The 19,835-nt window shown below is 39.7% G+C and overlaps 1 protein-coding gene across 1 annotated transcript in view; it reads right to left on the bottom strand.

The window, feature by feature from the left end:
* Window positions 1–10,652: 10,652 nt before the first annotated feature.
* TMCC3 (transmembrane and coiled-coil domain family 3) overlaps window positions 10,653–19,835 on the bottom strand; it is a 131,432-nt gene continuing 122,249 nt past the window's right edge. Inside the window, exons 2-4 of the mRNA XM_026868672.1 lie at window positions 15,441–16,339; window positions 13,871–14,006; window positions 10,653–11,147 (exon numbers count right to left, since the gene is read on the bottom strand). Of these exons, the coding sequence (XP_026724473.1) occupies window positions 10,845–11,147; window positions 13,871–14,006; window positions 15,441–16,324 (1,323 nt within the window). The 5' untranslated portion in view covers window positions 16,325–16,339 and the 3' untranslated portion in view covers window positions 10,653–10,844. The remainder of the gene's footprint in view (window positions 11,148–13,870; window positions 14,007–15,440; window positions 16,340–19,835) is intronic.

Here is a 19,835-nt window from a genome sequence, read left to right as displayed (position 1 = left end):
GGGCTGCCGGCGGCGGGCTGCCGCAGCAAAGCCGCCTCCCCCCGGTGCACGTCGCGTGTTTAAATGTGGGGTTTGTAGAGCAGCTTTAAGCCTCTGTACCGGATTCACGAAGTTCTGAGCCGGCCGCTGCCGTTTCGCTCCGGAAGGAGAGGGGAAAACAGGAGACCTCGCGGCGCAGACGGAAACGAAAGCGCGACGGTGCAGGTGGCGTTTCTTCTGCTGAGAGCCTAACGCCTCCTCCCTGAGGGCAAACGTGTGCCTTATGCTTTGTGTGCAGCGGTACTGAGGAGCTGTTGTCCAGTTGCTAATGCCAAGCTGAACGCTTGGGCTTACGCAGCCAGGCACGAAGGAAAATAACGTTCTTGGCAGCGGTCGCTGTTTTCTGACAGAAATCAGCTGTGAAAGCAGCCGAAACACTGTAAACGTGATCTTGTAAACTTCCTCAATTTCTCTCTAAAATCTCTTCGACTAGAGAGGGAGAATGATCATCCAGACCGCTGTTGACATTCCCCTAATACGATTAGCAATCCTTTAATAAGGATTAAAATTGGCTTCAATTAGTATATTAGAAGGTTGATATTACTGATGACACACACGTATCCTCAAGGAAAAAAGAGAAAAAAAAGCCCCAAATGTTACATTTGCCAGTCGTTTTGCAGAGATCTAATTACAGTTAGTACGGTTAGCTCCCCTAGGGGGGGTTGTAAACTCAGTTAATAACAAGTTGTCTAAAACGTTCTACAGCCACTTCCATAGCTACAATGCCAAGAGCTCAGTACATCACTGGAAGCCTGACTATACAGACTGCTGTTGCTGTACAGTTTTACATGAATGTTGTGCTTGTGGCCAATACCTTTGCAATATTTCAAGTTAAATATCAACAATCTAGTCAATAAATATCAATGTATACCTGTACTGAAATGAGTTACAACTTAAAAGTTCACCTTCAAAAATTAACTAAAATTTAATTTTGATGAAGAAAAAACACCCAAACTGTAGTTCTACACAGCTTTACAATGAAAAAAAAAATATACAAAATTTAAAAAGTGTTATGAATTTGCTGACTCATTTCTATACCGGATTTGCTCACTTTTAATTCTTTTTTTCCCTATCAGCTCTACAAATATTAATGCTAACTAAGATCGAACAGAAGTTTTCCTCCCCTGTACATCCTCATTAACAGGAATGGTAGTGTGGCACAGATTTGGTTTTTTGTTCTATTAATGTCTTTTCACATCAGGATTACACAGCTATAATCTATTGGAAAACATGATGTCAAGAATCTAGGTGGCTCAATGTGAGCTCTCTGGGGAACGTAGCAAGAAAAATTAGAAAATCTAAAATTATGTAGGTAACTAAAATCAACAGATAGGGTTGGGTGTCTCTTGCCAGCTAATTTGAGTAATGGTGCAATTTTTGTGTAATCATTTCCAGTGTGGAATCTTGTTCTAAGAGGATGACTCAAGATGGTGGAAATTATGTTACTTTATTTTTGCCTCCGTGTTTTTCACATTGATCAAAAAAGGGTACTTGTTTCCCTCTGAGGCCCACTGTGTCAGGTAATTCTAGTTAATCACCTGATAGCTAACATTTTTGAAGTATGGGTGGTAATGATGCTCTTTGTCACAGTGACCATCAATATCCATGTCCCACAGCAATGTGAGAAGCAGTGCTGAAAACCTGCTCCGACCTCTGCTTGCTTTAAAAATAGAGCTGCTGTAGTGACTCAGATGGGCTAGACCTGGTAATCTGGTAGATAACAAGGAAAGAGAGAGAAAAAGCAACAGACGAGATGGAATTCACGAGTACAAGGACGAGATGGCTGAAGGAAGGAGGACTAGAAAGATGGTACGCAGGGCAGAATAGAAAGCAGATATGTGGAGCTTATGGACACAGCAGAGAGAGAAGCAGGTCATTCAAGAGATGAGCCTAGAGAGCAAGAGGGAGAAACAGCTACAGAATAAAGTCTATAAATATTAGAAGACGAATTAAAAAAAAAGAAAGTCATCCTGCTGAGGATCGAGAGGAAACACATACTGGGGTTTGTTGACTTGTTTTCTCTTTGTTATGTCAGTCTTACTCTTCTAATTAAGTCAGTACCCAAAGGGAGCAGGTATAATATGTTGGATTATTTCAACAGTGACAAATTCCCCTTTCTGAAACATCTTCCACAACACAGTGTTTTTGTAGAAATAGAAATTCAGCTACCATAGTTTATTTTACAAAAAAGTAAGGTCACTTTAAGATACACTATTTAAATTCACCATGGGGCTCAAGTAAAAGTAAAGAGATTTTATTCAGAGACCTCAAGGTTTTTGGTTAACAGTATTAGAGATTATTGATGTATCTTTAAATGTCATATTAGTTCTGGGTAGATCAGCATTTCACAGAGCAGCAAGGTTCATCCTCACACAAAGAAAGCAACATAGAGGGAGCTGTAAAGTATATAGAGAAGCCCAGGAAAATATTTTAATGCATTTTGCAGCTAAACACTTTGGAGGAAAATACTGTGTAAGAACGGTCAGAAAATGTCTTGATGAGTTTGAAAGCTCATGTAGACTTCCTTGCTGCCTCAGTTGAGCAAGCTGAAAATAGTTGCTAGATTAGAGAAATCCTCAAGCTCCTGTTGCCCAGTGGCATATCTTTAGAGAAGGGTTTTGCTGTTATACACACATGCTGCTGGTCCTATCTGTAGTTTAATCTATGCTTAGTTTATGTCACCTTGACCTGAATCCAACCTAGCAGGATAGAGCCCAAGTGGGGAAATTGGTGCTGAGAGTACATGCTCTGTTCAGCCTTTGAGCTCACAGAGCCTGAAAGCATCCAAATAGTTTCATCATCTCATACAATTGTAGAAGTGATGTCTGTGACTGACTAGTGTGCTATTTGTGGTGGAGAATTAAAACCATACATTGCTGTGTGCAGAGTGCCTGAGTAAAATAGTATTTCTGGCATTGCAAAATCAGAAGATGAAATTGCTTTTAAGTGCCATAGTGCTGTAAGAAGTCTTCCCTGGTTAAACTAAGAGGGGTTTTTACCATTGAGCTCAGTAGGGCTGGAATGTAATTTTTAGCACATAGGACATCAGTAGATATAAAGCCTGAGGCAGTTTATGAAGGCAGTACTTGGGCAAAGGTGTTGTATGTGACTGCTGATCACAGAGGCGTGTTCTCTGTTTGTTCAGCACTTAAATACATAAAGCATCTTATAATACCTTCTGCGTCCTTCCCTTATAACCATGTGTCTGCAGCAATGAGGAAAAAGGATGTTTCCCAGACCAGTACCAACTTGTTTAAATGGTATTCAACAGAAAAATAGAGAGAATTGATCGGGCTACAAGGAGATTTTACATTTATGCATATTGTTCTCATTTATTTCAGGCTTCAGTCCTGATTTACTTTCATTTCCATTAGATTGACTCCATTCTAGCCACATTAACTCAAGAGATTTTCCAGATTGACAAACACAGACAGGTAGAACCACACACTCAACAACTGAAGGGATCACAACTACATTCGAATGCAAGCTCAGTTTCTAAAGTTTCTGTCAAAAGTGTGTCTGCAGCTTTCAGCAGCTTAGTGCTGGCCATCTTCAAGCTTGTCCTAAGGCAGGGAGGCTCAGCCTCTGAGCTCCCTTTACTGCTGTCTGAATCTGGTAGGCTGCACAGAAAAGGTAACGTAGCATCGATCCACTAGGTAACTTCACAAAATGAATGAGTTGTCACCTAAGGCCACAGTCCAAACAGAAACTGAGGAGGATACAGAATGGAAATTTCTCCTTTCAATTACATCTACTCTGTGCTAGTTGCCACGGGCAGCTGAACCTGCTGTTTGATTGCGGTACTCTTCATAGCACAAGTAGATCAATGACACATATACATCCAGGAAGCATTTACCACCACCGTTAAACTGCACAGCTAGCAGTGTCTGAACTAGCTAGTTCAAAGCAGGTTTTCGTGTTGCAAAATGAGTTGTAGTGTGGTAGAAGATGAAGTCTTGGATGCCTCCAGCCAGTTTCTGGCACATTCGTACAACTTTGGTTCTCGGAGGTATTGGGAGCACCAACACAAAGTATTTTCAGTGTATGCTGCTGGTAAGGGTTGTTTGTCTCAGCTGGTGATTGCTAACACTGCGAAGTGACCACTGCTTGGCTGGGAGTGACACTTCTCTTTCTGTTAACAGCACCATTGTATTTTCCTCTCTGCCTTTCTATTTTGGGGTGCTAAAACAGTTACCAGGGTGTATTATGCACTCTTTAAAGCGAGAGTTACGAACTGAGGGAAGCGATGATGAGTAAGATGTCTGTTTTTATGTCTGATTTGCCAGTGTGTTAGCAGGGGTTATTCAGCCCATGCCAGAAGCAGGCGAAAGTTATCTGCTGGGAGTGGGGGGGAACCTGCTGTTTGTGAATGGAGTTAGCCTTAACAGAGACTGAGTTCCAGGCACCCACGTGAAACTCTGCACAAGACGACCTTGGAAAGTCTGCAGGTGACATGGGAGCCGCTGTATGCCATTTCCTCGAATACAAGGAAAGAGGAAGTACAGCATAACTGCAAAGCAACATGCTGTTACCGCACTGTTTCTACCCTGTTCTTGATATAAAAATAGCATCATTTCCCAATGGCTGCCAGTGCCAGCTGACAAGACCTCTGCTTTGTGAAAAATAAATGAAAATGTTTTGCTTTATGTCAGCTATGTTAACTATTAGGCATGTCAGTATTTGACACATGTGACCAAGATTTCTGTCAATAATGTAAAAATTCAGCTTTGGATTTTTATTTTTTTTTTAAATTAATTAGAAACCTAAGTGAGTCCAACTGCTTGGCATCACAGCATCACATTTGGAGAAGAGCAATGATGATACCTCATTTGATGTTTGCAGTTTTGCCATGTCATAGCTGTAAAGAAAATTCAAATTACCAGTTTTGGTCAAAACTGCGGCAGAGCAGAATGCTCAGTTTCATCAGTATTTTTAAAGCTGGGGCTTATGCTCAATAGAATAACTTTGTTACTGACAAAGAAAAACTGATAGGTGTTTGAGTGATCAGATAGTGAGTTAAAAAACAATATTAATCATCAAATAAATGTAAATATTTTTATTTTTAAAAATGTTAATGGCACCTTATAGGATGTCATGACTACACAACAAAATATCCAAAAATTACATTTTTGTAGTTGCATCTGTCCACGGTGCTGCACAAAAAATGGTATGAGAAACACTGTAGATCACATACTGAGACAATTAACTTTAGTCAATAAAACCAGACAATTTTTGGTACACCTCCATACTACCAGACCCAGGTTCCCTGGGTAAAAAGAAAGGTGACTTTGTGCAAAACTGTCCAACAGCAGTACAACTTAATATGCAAAACATACAGCAAATCAACCATACAAGATAGTTTGACTAGTCCTCATGCAGTCTTTATATACAGCATCATCTGAATTTGCTTTTTCAGGGAAAACAAGCAATTCCATTAACTAAAATTAAACTTTTCTTAAGTTTTTACTGCTGTAATGTAAAATTATCTGATTTTTTTTCTGCTGGATTCTACTCAGCATCAAAGAGACCATTCAAACTTTATCTGAAAACAAGCCTTTTATAATCTCTTGCATTTTAAAAGGGAGCAATATAATTAATTAAAGGCCACATTCTTGCATGATGGTAAATGAAAAAAGCAGATAAATATTTGCTTGATTAAAAAAGAGAAAGAGGACAATAAACCTGCCTGATTGCTATTCCTAGATGGACTTTCAGAAGTGATTAAATTCTGTTATCCAAATTAAAGTGTTTAATTACATTAATATGTGTTCACCTTCTGTTGTACCATTGAATCCAGAAGAAAAATGTCTTATATCACAGTGAAAAGGGTCATAGTTTCCAGAACTGGTTTCCATACCACCTAAATGAACCACAAACTTCTGTGGGTTGCTTTTTTTCTTCGCAAATAATTTCTTGTTCATTGATTTTACTCCAGAAAGCACTACCCGTGATTACGCAGTTGTCTTTGTATCAAACATAAGCCTGAACTCATCCCTCTTTGAATAGCAGCATTCAACTTTAACGTCAAATGTTGGGAGTCCTTACGTTATTCAGTAGCTAAAAATTAGCTTGTAACTCTTATGATTATAAAACTGAAGCTTATGCTTATACTATATTTGTCTAGCTTCAACTTCTAGTCAGTGGATCATATATCTTGCCTGCAGCAAATCACCTTCAGCCAATGAATTTCTATTCCCCAGATAAGCAGTCATGATTTGTTCAAAGAAAACCATTGTCTTTTAAATATCCTTCATGTAGTGCAGATATCGGACCTATATGTGATGGTCCTGCAGCAGAGGCACTGTGTAACACAAGCATTTCGATATTAAACTCAAAAGCAGTCAGATTTGATAGTGCTTCTCTAAGAATTCAGAACAAGTAGACATCACAGGAGCGCAGTAAAATTAGAAGTTGCTTGAACACATATAACATAAAGCAGAAGGAATTTAAACTGGGTCTCATTCAGTGCTGTCAGTGACTAATTGGATGTTCAACAATAACAGAGTTATAGTTGAAGCTAGTGGAGGAACCCATTATTCAAGTTTTAGAGGAAACCTAATTTAGACCTGAATGCTGAAATGGAAGAGACCAAGAAAACCGTGCTAACCTTCATTGAGGAACTACATCTTCAGAAAACTCTGAGCAAAAAGGCTGCCAAAAACGCATAGAACAGGTATTAACAACTAACTGGAGGGCTTGACATTAGTTCTCCAGCTGAAAAAGTGGAGTGAAATAATTGACTACCAGGCAGCACCAAGCAGAAAAGGCACTGTCTGGCAAATTTTGTTGAGTGGGAGTATTTGAGAGGATCATGATGAGTAAGTGTAAGGAGTACACTAAGAATGTCTAGTGTGCTGTATGAGAACATAAAAGCAAACAGTATCCTGACAGAACATGGTTAATAGATTGAGAAGCTGAACAAAGTTCTCCTTGAGAGAGGTTTTGCAACTGTTTGGGATAGCCTAGGCACATTTCCACAGCCAGCAGAGCTGACTGCAGGCCAGATAGGTATGCTCATATAATCCCCGCCAAAGCAGTGGAAGTGATGCCGATACCAAAGGTAGCAGCCTGAGCGCCAGCCTCGGCCAGTCCAGCCACCAGCCTGCTCTTGGTCTTGGGTACAGACAGAGCTGGTGAGCCTCTACCACCATATCCTGGTGCTGCTTGTACCTGTTCCCTGTAGGCAAAAGCTAGGATAATCCTTTCTACACTGAAGCTGCCCCATCATTCTGTAGGGATGCTGCCTAGAGTGCAGTTCCATCAGGCTTTAAGTCTCTAGCTGTGGAGAACTAACCACCTGGCCTGCTAGGCTTTTCTTCCAGATTAGTGAGCTAACATGGCGTATGGAAGACTGCACCACACACCAGTGTCAGCACAAGGTAAGAACTGGGAGGGTGAAGTCAGGACAGGAGACCTCTCCCTCCCCCGCTCTGGGTGGCCTTCCACTTGGCAGAGCTCTGGGTGCTGCAGCCTTACTCTGCAAAACTATAGCAGTTTCACCCAAGAGCAGGCTTTTGCCCTTCATATCTTTTTTTTTAATTTCTTGATGCATGTCACATCCTCCAGTGATTTAAATCAAGCAGGGAAAACAACCTAGAGAAGTACTGCGCCCATTTACCAGTTAGAGCTGGTTTTATTTGCATGAACAGAATTCTGCAGCCTTTACAGCTTTTCCTGTGTTCTCTGCCAGATCAAAGTCAATATGGAAACACAAGACCCTTCTGTTTCCAATTTGGACCCAGTCAGATTTTATCAAGACAGCCAGCAATCTTTCATGAGCCCATTGATTTTATGTTCTATCTTCATTTTGCATGAGGTCATCTTCCAGAGTTGTAATAAGATGACCTTGGAGCATAAGCCTTCAAATCCCCAGGTCATGTAATACCAACTTCCTTTGTTATAAGAAAAATGACATATTTTTCCTGCCTGACCTTGAGACTACCTGACATTACATTTTTAACTACATACACTAGCACTGGGAGGATTATCTCTTTAAGCATATAACCATGCAACAGGTAAAGGAGTTTTTCTTATGTAAAAATTATTAACATGTCGTATTCATTTCTTGCACACGTACCCTTCTGAAGCCCTCTGACAAAGTGCTAGACAGTGTTTTCTCAAGTGGCCAAATCAGAAGGCGGCTCTGCGAACTTAATAGAAGAATAGAGATCATAAAAAAAGATGGCAAGAAAACAGCACGAAGAATTACAGCTTTCTGAGGATCAGTACCAGACTCCTGCTTTGTTTTGGGTTTTTTTTTGTCATGGCTGTATAATCTTGTGGCCTATGGAAATGAGGCCCAAATAAAAAAGTCACAGGACTAATTAGTAAAATGGGTGGTAGAATTTAGGAAAAAACTTCAAAAGGGAAAGGACTCTGAGTAGAACCACACTCATTGGCTAAAGAAATGGAAAGTACAGACTATAAAAAGACATTATACGCCTTTTCAAAAATGAAGATAGGAACAAATTATACGAAAACAGTGGAAAACACCAAGAGGATCTCAGGACACATCAAAAGGTCATAAAAATAAACCAAGGAAAACCCTTTCTTGTGATGTAAAGGCCAGGAAAGAGCTGTTACTTTTATACTTTAAATCTTTTTAACATTGTGGAAGGGACTTTCCTGTGCAGATAAGTTTATGAGCTGCATTGGTGGAAACAACCCCCTCAGCTTATTAGCTGTCTGTAAAGGAGGCTAAGGACAGACACTTGGAAGGTGGGGGCAAGGGCCTGTTGCCATGCACATGTACAGTGCTGAAACGGGTTAAGAGACAATGAGAAGAAAGGTCTCCCCTTAATGCAGCAATTAAGACACAAAAGTTTTATATGTGACACAATAGCTCTTTCCTTGTTCAGGGCATACCAGGAATACAGGGGTAAAGGCAAAGCAGAAAAACAAAACAAAACAAAAAACATTAAGGGAAAGAAGAATGTATCTATCTAATAATTCTTCCTGACAGAGCCAGGAATAAACCAACTGGTAAGGGGGCTTTATAAAGGCATGTGCCTCTCAGAAGGACTTTTGTTTTTCACTCCAACTTCCTCTGAAGATGAGGCACGGCTGGTTTAGGATAACATGGGTGTGCCTGATCTGATCCAGTTCCGGTGCCTGTGAGCCAGCACAATCCTTCCTGATTTCTCTGTTCAAGGACATAGCACATATAAAGAATTCTTCAATGATTTTTAATTGAATTTTCTAAATGCTGAGTCATATCATTATTTATGCAGTTAGTTCTGCCCTTCCTTCAGTCCCTGAAGCCACAAAAACTGTATTCACTGTTAATTCAATCATGATAAAACGTCAAAGTTCATCCATTGCCTTCCCTCTCCCACCCCCTTTCCTCAGAATAAGGTCTTCTGAATTTCTACACCAACTATTGCACTTGATTAAAACAAATACACACATCGAGTAATCCCCTTCCCCCCACCACCCCTCCCCCATAAAACCAGCATAACAAATATTGCAACTTAAAGAAAATCTGTCATGACAATTATTTTTGAAGTAATAAATACTGAACATCAAATAACTGGAGACACTGTCTTTTTTCATTAACAGAGTGGAGGAGAATTCTGGTTGTGGTGGTTTGTTTTGTTGTTTTTTTTTTTTTAATTAAAGATCTTGTTTTACATCATGGCTGAAAGCCAAGCAGATTTCAGGGAAATTTTTTTTGCATAAATTCCAGTAAGAAAGCAAAACTAACCCTGTCTCCTAGCAGTGGTATTGTACGCTAATACATTTTTTTCAGGAATGTTTGTCAAGAGAGTCTAAACAGTGTTTGTATATTTACAGAACTTCAACTTCGTGCTCCCCTAAGAAGCTGTTCCCTCATGCTTCTTCCACATTCCTTAATCTGACACAAGAACAAAATCCACTGTACCCTGAGTTCCACCACCTCTCTGCTTTGCATTCAGTTAGAGCACCACAACAATTTAGTGCTAACAAAGGCTGATAAGTGTTGCCTTTCAGTGTACTTCTTCCCCTTGCAGATTGCAGGTCTTGAAGCGAGAGAGAAGTTTGGTCTGCCTGACAACTTACCCACCACTTACAGGCTTCTTTACTACTTTACAAAGTGGCCTGGAGATCTTGTTATTCAATTCTGTTCATCTCTGAAAGTTTTATGCCACATTTATGTGTTTCCCAAATGTGATAAGGAACAGTGCCAGGATAGAACAACTACTAACTGTGGTCAGTAATCATCACTAGTCTAATTTACAAACAATAAACACTCTGTGCAAAAGGTTACTAGCAGAAGCATCAAGTTTTGCTGGTCCTGAAAACTAGAAACCCCATATACAGATACCCATTAATCTAGAATCAAGAACTGTTAACACCTATGACTTCATAATTTGTCTTGTTATTCTAGTTGGATTCAGAGAGAAAATTAATATATTAGTCTGACAGGGCTGATACACATTATGGTGCACTCCCTCCTGATCGCTCTCTTTGCATTCCAGTCTAGTAAAAAGTACACCTGACACTTACTCGGATCCCTCCCAGAGCACCACACCATCTTTTGTGGGTGTGGGTTTGTAAAGTGGGAAACCCACTGGATTAAGGCAGAAGACTGACATAAGCAAGCAGCTCATCAGAGACATAGCCAGTTACACACAATCAGATTGAACAGGCAAGTGACTGCATTTATGTATTTACACCTTAAAGTCCAAGAGTCTTTGTAGCCTTCTCCATCCAGTCAGAACATTTAAACTGACAAAAAAATAATTTGTATACACACAGCACTTAAAAAACAGGGAGGGAAAGAAAAAAAAAAAGTAAGGAAAAAGAAAGCAGCCAGACCAGCAGCTTCATCTTGGTATAATCATCCTTTCTATAGCACATATAATATGATCCCAGTTTTTACAAAATATTGCCAGCAGCGTCACTGCGAAAAAAGTGCAGATGATATGAAAACGGCTCTTCATCATAGGAGCAATGAACTTTGCAATAGTAGAAACGCATACTAAGATGACAGTCATGAAGGCCAAGATAACATTTATACACTTCCCCAGGAGCACTTTGGCATTAACTGTTTCGGACTGCTGTGCTTGCTGTTCTTGCTGATGGAGCTCCAGCTTTGAAACCCGGGTCTGGCATGATTCCAAAGCTTCCTAAAGACAGAAAATGAGAATTAGCACAGTTGTATTTCCATACACTACTTTTCCTGCTTTAGCTGCAGAGCCATCCATCAGCTGGATTAGAAGTGTAATTTATTATAGGCTCCTAAAATTTGAATGAACCACCAAATTTTTTAAAAATAAATGCACATATATATCTGCATATGTCTATCACTGCCTGCTCAGGCATAATCAAGTCTGACTAGACTGTCCAAAATGTAGTTTTTACATTTTTCATGCTTGAGAAAAAGTATAACTCATAATGTTCATGACAGCTAATGTTTCCTGCATATACTGATGAGATAAAGAACCGGGAAAGCTGTTGCGTAGCAACTTTCACTGCACTAAAACAGCGAAGTTAGTTCTTTGTACATGCTATAGAAAACATTAGGGTAGTACAGGCCTGCTGTGACACTAATTAAAACTACTTTGCAACATGTAGCATTTGGTTTACAACACCTCTCTGGTCTACATTACTTTTTCTCTCAGAGGCACGCACCATACAGCACTGGGCTTACGTCCTCAGTAAGAGATTGCCCTCTCCCTCCATCAGGGCGAAGGCTCATTACTCCATACCCCAAGTAGGCAGCAGGCAGTGGAGACGGAGAAATTTGTGGTGATGCTTTTATGGAATTCTTTTTCACACGATATAGTCTGCTTCACATTTTGTTCTAAAGAAAGCAAACCTTGGCTCTTCTGTTCAAGTGGACTAAAAATGAGTCTTTGAGTAAAGTGGTTCCACTTTAAGGGGGCTTAAAGTTTCCACACTTAAGCCCTCTCAAATGAAATATGGAACAATTTCTAACTGTTTCATTTAACTTGCCACAAAATGCCACTTTTTTCTGGAGCTGAGATTTGGGCACTACTATGTAACGCAGTGCAATGCTATAATTTAATGAGATCAATCAACTTGACATAACTTTTTACCACTGTGTAAAAGAAAAAAATAACATTCCAGCATCACTACTTCCTTCCCCACTCTCAAACTCCAAACATTTTCCTCGCACAGGCAGGGGTGTTCACTTGATTGCACAGTAAGCTGATCCATCCCAATCCTCCGTGTAAAAAGAAAACCAAAAATCAAACCAAACCACTGCACACAGTTATTAGCTTTCTTTTGTTGGATCAGTTCTCCATTGTTTTGGAAAGTTGAACTGGCTTACTATGCGACCAGGCAGGCACCAGTCAGTGCAAAGCAGGTGCCACAGCACCTTACAGACTGCTTCCTGTCACTGCTCTAGGAATTAGTAGTAGTACAGAAGACAGTTCTTAATGGGTGGCACAAAGTCCCTTATGGTTCATGCATGGTCTCCACTACACACTAAAGAACTTTCCTAGTCTTTCCACTCTGACCGTAAGTTATTCTCAAATCATCTCATGTTGCTTTAGAGAAAGTCCAGCTGCAGAAGTCCAATACCTGCAGTTCTGTACTGAGAGGCTGAGCAAACGTTCTAAAAATGATCTGCCCATCCTTTAGGGACAGAGTGTTCTGTAGTTAGGTTGTTACTTAAAATATCCACAACTTAAATGCTTTTACTGTATTTTATCTTATTTGCCAAACCCCAAAGAGGCAGGTTTAAACAGGCCCAACTGTACAGAGTTAAAAGAAACAAAGGTGCATCAACACGGCACTTCAACTAGTTTTAAAAGTCTGACACCCCTCCAGGGTTCTGCTAAACATTTCACAGCCTTTCTGCTGGAGATCTTGGGTCTTATTCTGTTTTTACATCCTCAAGATGCCTTCACAGAAAGGAGTCCTGCATGAGAAACCGCTCTTCTTTAAACCTACAAAAGCATCTATGATATGCTTAGATTCAGTACCATCCCTCTCCTACTCTGTTCCCAGGGGGGTCCAGACTCTCACACCAATCAGGAAACAGTGTGACTGTCCTGCTGCCTGCGCTCTCTGTTTAGAAATGTGAGCACAGGGGTGTACAGGACAGGATGGTTGTTTTTACCATCTGAACCAATGCATAGACAGTCTTTGAACATTCCACAGCTGTTAGTGAATTTAAAACCAAGCTAGGGCAAAACCATGTTTTCACCATTTTTCAGCACTTGCTCAGACTTTGGGTAGAAATATCATGCATTATATAAATGTTTATGTTGTATGTAAATATTCAAGTATGTAAGTACATGCTGTCAGGACAAACTTGTAGACATTATCACTGGCTTTTGATTGAAGCCAGACATGACTACAACTGATCACTGAGGTGAATATACCCTACAGCTTTGATTATAGGGGTGGTTGTGACCATTACATTATAACTGGCAAGTCTATAAGTTTATTTATGAATTAGCTCTTACTTTTAACCTTAATTTATAATAAACCTTGCTATAATATGACTATATATTTTAAAAAGTCTAAGCAAGACGTTTGTGTTAGGACATGGTCAAAAGTGGCATTCTGTACAATACAGGGAGATTCAATTCCTTCCTCCTCTGGTGCAAGAAATTAAAACAGGACATTCTTCATCCACAAGTCTGCCTAGGATATATCATCAATTCCAGCAGATAAAATTCTGAATACAATGAAACAAATGGAGACTGTCACTGATTTAAACATGCTGGGTTTTCACCTTATAACAGACAAAACATGGGCCTAAATATTTCCCCAGATTCCTTATATACAAAGACATAGAAAGATGCAAGTGTTTTACAGAACAAGATTTCTACAAAATGTTAGAAGTTTATGATATGGAAAATAAAAGAAGTACCTGAACATCTCGTGATCGCTCATATGCCTGATACGCCACTTTCTCCTCTATGCTGGCTAGCTCTTGTTTCAAGTTTGCTGTCTCATGTTGATGAAGATCAGTGAGGTCATTTAACTGGTCTTCCAATCTTTCATATCTTATTAGGAAAAAAGGTCTAAATTTAGTGCCTTCTATTCAAGTAATGCTAAATCATGAAAACAATTACACATTTTAAAAGGTAATTTCTCAGTGTACTATGGATTCATCTGACTGGTATTAGAGAGCACAGAGAAATCGGTAAAAACTTTGGAAACTCTCCATAAGCATTTATTCAGCAAACTGAAAGCCTTTTTTGAGTGTTTCTTGCTGGCAGTTAGTGTTAAAAAGCAAATATTTGTATATCATTGGCAAATTATATGAACTATAAACAGTGCCTAAAGGTATTTGACTCACATTTTTCCATTTCTCACTCTTCATTTAGACAAGAAGATACGGTTTCATAAGTAAGCTTGAGCCAGTTAACAGCTTGCCAGTAATGAAAGGAAAAACATGTTCCCTGGATCCCCTCTCAAACACAACTGCAAGGTCCTGCCATTCATGTACAGCCTGTTCTGGCATGTCTCTGCATGGTAAACCACTTTAACTAAACCATCAGGAAACTAAAAAATTTTTTGTGAGTTTGTAACTTGATTAAACACACAAGGAGGGAAACACTGCAGTTGGAAAAAAAATGGACACAAAATTGTCTAGCTGATGAAACGGTGGCAAGAGGCTTGAGATCTTAATGGCGGTGAGCTGTCAGGAAAGGCTGCTCCTCCCCCATGTTACTACCTGATATCCAGCCTTCCCTTGTATTTCAAGAACTGTAAACAAGGGAAACATTAAATATTGCATTTCATACTGAGTTTTTGCCCATTAGCATAGTAAAGACTTCAAGAATTAACACTTACTTTAACAAGCGATATGACAAATGAGATATAGGTACAGCAGGTGCAAGCTCTCCATAAAACATACCCCACTTGCCAAGTGGTTGAGAAAGGAATTAATTGCCAAGTAATAAATGCAAGAGGAAGTTGTGCTACAGCACTTAAAATTACATTTCACAGTCATGTCTTACACCAGGGTACAAAGTGACATTGCATCCACAAGATAGCAACGTGTCTGAGAAGTATTTGGACAAGGTACTCAGGACTAAAGGGTGTATTTATCAGGTGTAAGTCAGCTCTGCTACACCGCAGACTGATTAGTGCTTTCAAGCTACAACAGATCAGAATCCTTCCACTGGTTACAAAACAATTGGCATCTCCTATATGCAGTAGTCACATAACACATCAGATGAGAGAATTTTCAGACAAGCCTTCAACAAAAGGCAAAGAACTATGACATTATTTGACACGAAATATTAATGTTCTACATGTATTTTCAGTTATTGGAAGGAGTGGAACATTTTGGTACCAGATACTGATTAGAATTTTTTTTTCCTCTTGCTTCTGAAATATCACACACAAAAGGACACACTCACATTTACACCTTCCAAACAGCTTCTATACCCATTCAAAAGTCCTTTCAAGAGAACAATTGAAAAAAATACCTATATCTTTCCTCTTGTAACATCTGAGAAATAAAGCCATAGTCTCTCTTAAATTGTGTTTTTAAATTCTCAATGTCATCAGCTAATTGGGACTGTGTCTCCTTGATTTCCCTTAGTTCCTCCAAAATCATGGAAAGCTTTCCTTGGCTGTCCAGGGTGCTTGCCACAGCAGGACCAAAGGAAGTATTCCCATTACTATCTGCTGAGCCAGAGGTCCCACTTGAGCACTCATCATCACTAACATATTTTGGTTTGGCAACGATGGTGGCACTGCCCCCATACGTTCTAGAGCTTGTTTCTGGCCGAAATTCATCCAAGGTATTTTTGAGATGAGCAATGTTGTCTGCACTACCAAATTTGTTTCGGATCAGGTTTGCAAACTCTCTAGACTTGCTGAAAACAAAGACAGGTGGTGTCAGAGATACACCCGGGACACCGGACTTGCTGCTCTCTGTCCCATGCCCAGAAGTACGAGGCTTTCCATGCTGAATATCTTTCAAGTTATCTTTAGAAGTATCCTTAGTAGTTCTGGAAGATCCATTTTGCTCAATATCCTTGAGTTTTTTGTGATACTGTTCCAATTTCTTCTGCAGCTGGGCAATGGAGTGGGCAGATTTCTGATTCTTTTTCTCAAAGACTTGTTTAATGCGCCCCGCCTGTTGCTTATCTGCACTGTTTACCAGTTTCAAATACTCAGCCACGTTTCCATCTCGAGCAGTTTGTTCAACTTTAATTTGTTCTGTAACCTTGAGGATCTTCTGTTTCAAGCTATCTGCACTGAGTTTGACTTTATGAAACTCTAGGACCCCATCTGGTACATCAAAGTTCAGGTTGGTGTCAGAGCCTCCACGGCGAATGTTAAGAGGTAAACTCAGGGTATTCATGTCATGCCTTTCCACCTGAGAGAGAAAAAAGAAAAAAAAAAATTAAAAGAAGAAATAAATGGAATTTGAATTTTACTTTTTAAAATCCAACTTTCAGTTTCTTTTTCTGCATGTAACTATAGCAAGTACACGATATCAAGTAGCTTATGGTAGCAAAATAGAACGAACTCAAATTAAGAAGCATTTTTCTTGACTTTCCTAGGTAGGTAAACAGCCCAAGGAACTTCCTGGCTCTATTAAAAAAGCAGCAAGATTAATTGGAGTGAAAGTTATTCAAGTATATAGTTTAGATATATACTTGATATCTATATAGTTTTTATATAATTTATTATTAAAATTTGCAAAGAGATCATGACTGATAATCACTCCATCTTTCTTTAGAAATGGTCAAACACTGACAGCAGTGTAAACAGATTTTTCCCTCTACTGCAGTGTTACACTGTTCAGTATATTTTACCAGGTTAAAGTCCTTTTTGATTCCCATTCAAATCTGTCACACAATTAAAAGTTTTGCATAACTAGCTGAGAATTCTTGAAAATTTACTGCAAGAAGCAGTTGCTAGCTTTTAGTGCAGACAGCATAGAGAAAGAACTGGTTGCATTTGACTTTCTATGCTTGATGAAGATGCTCAACAACTTGATCTGTACGGCTAAGTGTTTTAATAACAAATTAATTGAGTGGGATTTACAGAAAGAAACGCACAAAAGAAAACTGCATACACTCAGTACACCTTAACAATGCTCTCAGGAATCATAACAAAAGCAATCAGGCAACTTGGTCATAACATGAACACAACAGATCATTCATCTTCCTCAACAGAAAGGCAAGATAGTCCCATACCAAACATAAAAAGTATTTCCTCATATGAAGTCAAAGCAGGAGGCATGAGACAAGAGCAATCTAACCAAAATTATCACCTTGTGCTAGCCTCTGTGACAAAGAAGGTACACTTCATTAAAGCTGCCACAATATCATATCTATACAGACTGCTTAACAAACATTCTAGCCATAATGGGCTTTCAGAGATTTAACACCAGAGGAAACCAATACAATTGCTCAGGAAAGACCATTGCAGAGACAAGGCAGAAGTTGTATTAAAGTATCTTTTAAAGATGCATTTGTGAAATGCTTTTACTTTGCTTCAAAATGCCTGAGATACTATGTGAAAAGTTTGATTTCCAACTACAGTATTTATTTTAAAAGCATTTGACACTGTCCTGCATGACATCTTTGTCTCTCCAATTTGAGAGACATGGATTTGAAGGATGGACCACTCGATGGATGAAGAATTGGCTGGATGGTCGCACTCAAAGAGTTGAGGTCAACGGCTAAATGTCCAAGTGGAGAGCAGTGACGAGTAGCATTTCTCAGGGGTCAGTATCAGGACCAGCACTGTTCAATGTCTTTGTTGGTGACCCGGACAGTGGGATTGAGTGCACCCTCAGCAAGTTTGCTGACAAAACCAAGCTGTGTGGTGCAGCTGACACGCTGGAGGGAAGGGATGGGCCATCCAGAGGGACCTGGACAGGCTTGACAGGTGGGCCTGTGCAAACCTCATGAAGTTCAACAAGGCCAAGTACAAGGTCCTGCATGTGGGTTGGGCAATCCTATGCACAAATACAGGCTGGGAGGTGAGTGGATTGAGAGCAGCCCTGCAGAGGACTTGGAGGTATTAGTGGACGGAAAACTGAGTATGAGCCAGCAACATGTGCTCACAGCCCAGAAAGTCAACTGTATCCTGGGCTGAATCTAGAGAAGTGTGGCCAGCAGGTCGAGAGGTGATTTTCCCCCTCTACTCTGTTCTTGCGAGACTCCATCTGCAGTGCTGTGTCCAGCTCTGCGCCCCCAACATAAGAAGGACATGGACCTGCTCAAGTGGGCCCACAGAAGGGTCATGAAGATGATGAGGGGCTGGAGCACCTCCCTTATGAGGACAGGCTGAGAGAGTTGGGGTTGTTCAGCCTAGAGAAGAGAAGGCTCCAGGGAGACCTTACAGTAGCCTTCCAGTACCTGAAGGGGGCCTACAGGAAAGATGGGGAGGGACTCTATCAGGGAGTGATAGGATGAGGGGTAGTGGCTTTAAACTGAAAGATGGCAGATTTAGATTAGGAAGAAATTCTCTACTGAGAGGGTGGTGAGACACTGGAACAGGATGCCCAGAGAAGAAAGTGCTCAAGCTTGGACGGGGCTTTGAGCAACCTGGTCTAGTGGAAGGTGTCCCTGCCCATAGCAGGGGGTTGGAACTAGATGATCTTTAAGGTCCCTTCCAACCCAAATCATCCTATGATTCGATGATTATTGTCTAGAATACTGAATATCTTGCACCCATGTATGTCCAGTGATCACCACTCTTTTTCTTGATTAGAAAAAAAACCATAAAAACATCACTAAGCATTGCTGTATGCTTTGTTTTCCCACCCTTGTACAGTTTTGGTGGCCCTCCTGGAAATTCTCTCCAGCACTCATGCATTGCCCTTAAAATACAAGCTCAGAAACCAGACATGGCATCCTACTGTTAATGACATGTACCATGCACAGATTGATCAGAAGAACTGTTCTCACCCTGTGGCTGTCATGATGGGTTACAAATACAGAGGGGGTCATACAGCCATAAAATTGGATCTGTACCTGACCATTTCAGACAAGATCATTTCTACTCCTGATTTATATTCTTATCCTTATAGTACTGTAGGTTACAGGGTAGTTTGTTTGTTTGTTTGTTTGTTTTCTTTTGCTACTGCACTGCTCAGGGTGCAAACCAGGTAACACAAAAGTTCACATTCACCAACTCCTAAGAAAACTGGACACTTGAAAAATGAAAACTGAAGAGTTCTGGAGCTGACAATTTCTTCTGGAGAATATTGGTTAATGGTGACCTATAAGACTCAGACTCTAGTCCAAGGTTTAAAACCAGTGCTGTGGTCTATTAAAAAAATAACTGATATTGAGCCATATGCTTTATTATTAAAAAGAGGTGCAAGTTATTTTTATAAATTGTATATGATTTAGTATCACCGATTTAGTATCACCAGTCATATCTGCTTCGAAGATGCAGATATCATTTTAGTATTTGCACAGATATGACACACATGGATGGCATTCTATATTCAGGGCAATACCTAAAGAGTGCCAAAAATCACAAAATCAACTTCCATTTTTATTGATTTTTTTTTTTTTTTAAATTGAACATGTCTTAGAAATATAACTAATAGTTAGAACCTTTTACAGATCATTTTTTGAAGTGATAACACTCATAATACTGTTGTGGTAGCTAAAATATACATTTAATATAAACAAAAGTAGTTTGACATAAGATACTTTTATCTTTCCAAAGGCTCTTACAGCAAAGAAAAGCAATCAAGGCAAATAGCTGAAAAGCTTAGATACTACATCTGTAGCCCACATGCAAATATTTCTTTAAATTAATTTACTGGTTCTGGACAAATTCAGTAAAAAAAAACCCCAAACCTCAGTATAAAACAACAGTTTCCTGAAACAACACAAGACATT

Source organism: Athene cunicularia (assembly GCF_003259725.1).
Source record: "Athene cunicularia isolate RWA chromosome 1 unlocalized genomic scaffold, athCun1 chr1_part2, whole genome shotgun sequence".
Taxonomy (NCBI): domain Eukaryota; kingdom Metazoa; phylum Chordata; class Aves; order Strigiformes; family Strigidae; genus Athene; species Athene cunicularia.
This window is presented reverse-complemented; position numbering and strand designations above follow the sequence as displayed.